This window comes from Cannabis sativa, chromosome 3 (genome assembly GCF_029168945.1).
Source record: "Cannabis sativa cultivar Pink pepper isolate KNU-18-1 chromosome 3, ASM2916894v1, whole genome shotgun sequence".
NCBI lineage: Eukaryota > Viridiplantae > Streptophyta > Magnoliopsida > Rosales > Cannabaceae > Cannabis > Cannabis sativa.
The window spans coordinates 7,461,318-7,463,690 of NC_083603.1; the positions used below are offsets into that span (position 1 = coordinate 7,461,318).

Consider the following 2,373-nt stretch of genomic DNA (forward strand, 5'->3'; position numbering starts at 1 on the left):
TACTAGCAGTTGGGAATGGTTTCTAACATTATTGAAGGATGACTTGGCACCAAGGGATACAAGGACACTCACCATGATGAGTGATAGGCAAAAGGGTCTTCAAAATGTTGTTGAGTCTATTTTCAACAGCCCTGACACAAGATTCTGTGTTAGCACATGTACTGCAACTTCAAGAAAGACTTCCCTGGCCTATTACTGAAGCAACTTGTGTGGGCCGCTGCTAGATCAACAATTCCTGCTCATTTTGACCAGAGGATGAAAGAAATTAAGGATATAAATGAAGGAGCTTACAATTGGTTAGCAACCAAACAAAAGTCAGAGTGGACAAAGGCATACTTCAAGGAAGGTGTTAAATGTGACATGTTATTGAACAACATGTGTGAAAGCTTCAATATGGCCATTATGGATGGAAGGGACAAGCCCATTGTCACACTGTTGGAGACAATCAGAGGTTGGTTAATGTCTACTTTTACAAAGAGAAAGGAAGGCATACAAAAGTGGAAGCATGGAGTGCACAACAACATAGCAAAGCTTGTAGCAAAAAATGCTGAAATTGGTAGGAAGTGCTCTGTCACAAGAGCAAATGCTGTTTTATTTGAAGTTAAAATGTCAGAAGCTGGTGCCTTTATGGTTGATTTGGACAAACATGAGTGCACATGCAGAAGGTTCCAGCTCACTGGAATTCCTTGTGGTCATGCCTTGGCAGTCATTTGGTTTTGTGGCCATAATGAATGGGGTTACATACATAGGTACTACAAAGTTGAAGCTTATGGAGCAGCATATGCAGGCACAATTTCCCCCATGCCTAGCCCTGACAAGTGGCCAAACAAGGGCCTTAACCCTATATTCCCTCCCTGTGAGCATAACCTTCCTGGCAGGCCAAAAAAGAAAAGGAGAAGGGGTGCTGATGAAAAAGATCCACCTGCAGCTGCCACAGTTAGAAAAGCCAGCAGAGTTGGAACTGTCATGCATTGTTCTAAATGCAGAAAAACTGGACACACAGCCCCAAGATGCAAGGAACCTGTACCAGATGTGCCAAACGAGGTATGAATTGATTTGCCAATTTTTTTGACTTTTACATTTCTATTGTGTTTTGACATTGTTTATATGTCCATTGTAGGCTCCAAAGAATAAAGGAGGTAGGCCACCAATTCAAAATCCATCTGCTGCAACACTCAAGAGGAGGCAGAGAAAGGACAACCAACTTGCTAAAGAGGCTAGGAAGAGGGGTGAAGGTTCAAGTTCCCAGCGTCGGGGTTGATTGTCGTTTAGAATTCTAACATTATAATTTACATTAAACTATTGTCACAGAAACTAATTTTAGATACCTTTTGGATATTTCTTGTATAGGTGCATTTTGGTGATCTTTTGATCAATGCCCCGAGCACCAATAGGGCCTTAATTTATATTTGGCTCAATGTTAAATGTATAGGTGCATTTTGGTGATCTTTTGATCAATGTGAATTGTATAGGTGCATTTTGGTAATCTTTTGATCAATGCACCAAGCACAACAACAGTATATTTTGCTAATGTATATGTGCCTTTTGGATCCGAACAGGTCAATGCACCAACAACCAAATGAATAGAAATTTTATTTTGCAAAAGTTTCAATGTTCATTTAAATTGCCAAGTTTTACATTACATTCTAATACTGCATTAGCAACCAAAAGATATCATTACATCCTTAAATAACATTCGAACATTATCCTTAAAAACATTACATTTTGGGGTTAACTGTTACAAATATAAAAGTTAAGGTGGTTTTGCCTCACAATATCTCCATACATTAAACAACATTCAGAACATTAATCAAAACAGAACAATGGCAACAATAACACTTATGACTAAGATTCCACTGGTGCAAATCTTCTCTTTTGGGTCTTCAACACTTGTACTGCTACTTCCATTGAAACTCTCCATGCAATCGGTCTTTCCCATACTGTTAAGCAATGAGTGCTCATCAACCTGAACCCCCTTGTTCAAGGCCTTCAGTATTGAAGATTGCTCACAGTTATTTTCCACACTGTTCAGATAATTATATGCATCAACATTTGATGTTGAAATGTCTGAAATTTCTCCTTCAAGCCTTCTAATTTTACGCAGCAGCCCAGGAACCACCTCCGATGCCCTTTCACACATTGGTGGGTCGATCCACTCCCAAAAATAACATCCACCAACCAGCTGTGGAAAAAAACACCATTACTGCAGAATCAGACGAGGTCTCGAGCAAACCAATCACGGAAACACAGAAAAAATTAAAAAAAATACAACTCACCCTATAACGTCGACACATCCCGAATCTCCATCCTGGGTTTGCATCTGTCCACGAGGTTTTGATCACTACAGGTTGTGCACAAGAGCACTTGGGATGC

The 2,373-nt window shown here is 39.9% G+C and overlaps 1 protein-coding gene across 1 annotated transcript; it reads left to right on the forward strand.

Annotated features, from left to right (window-relative positions):
* Positions 1-255: 255 nt before the first annotated feature.
* Positions 256-1,261, forward strand: LOC133035882 (uncharacterized). Its single transcript, XM_061112321.1, has 2 exons — positions 256-1,044; positions 1,121-1,261. The coding sequence occupies exons 1-2, from the start codon at positions 256-258 to the stop codon at positions 1,259-1,261; spliced, it is 930 nt and encodes a 309-aa protein (XP_060968304.1).
* The last annotated feature ends 1,112 nt before the right edge of the window (positions 1,262-2,373 follow it).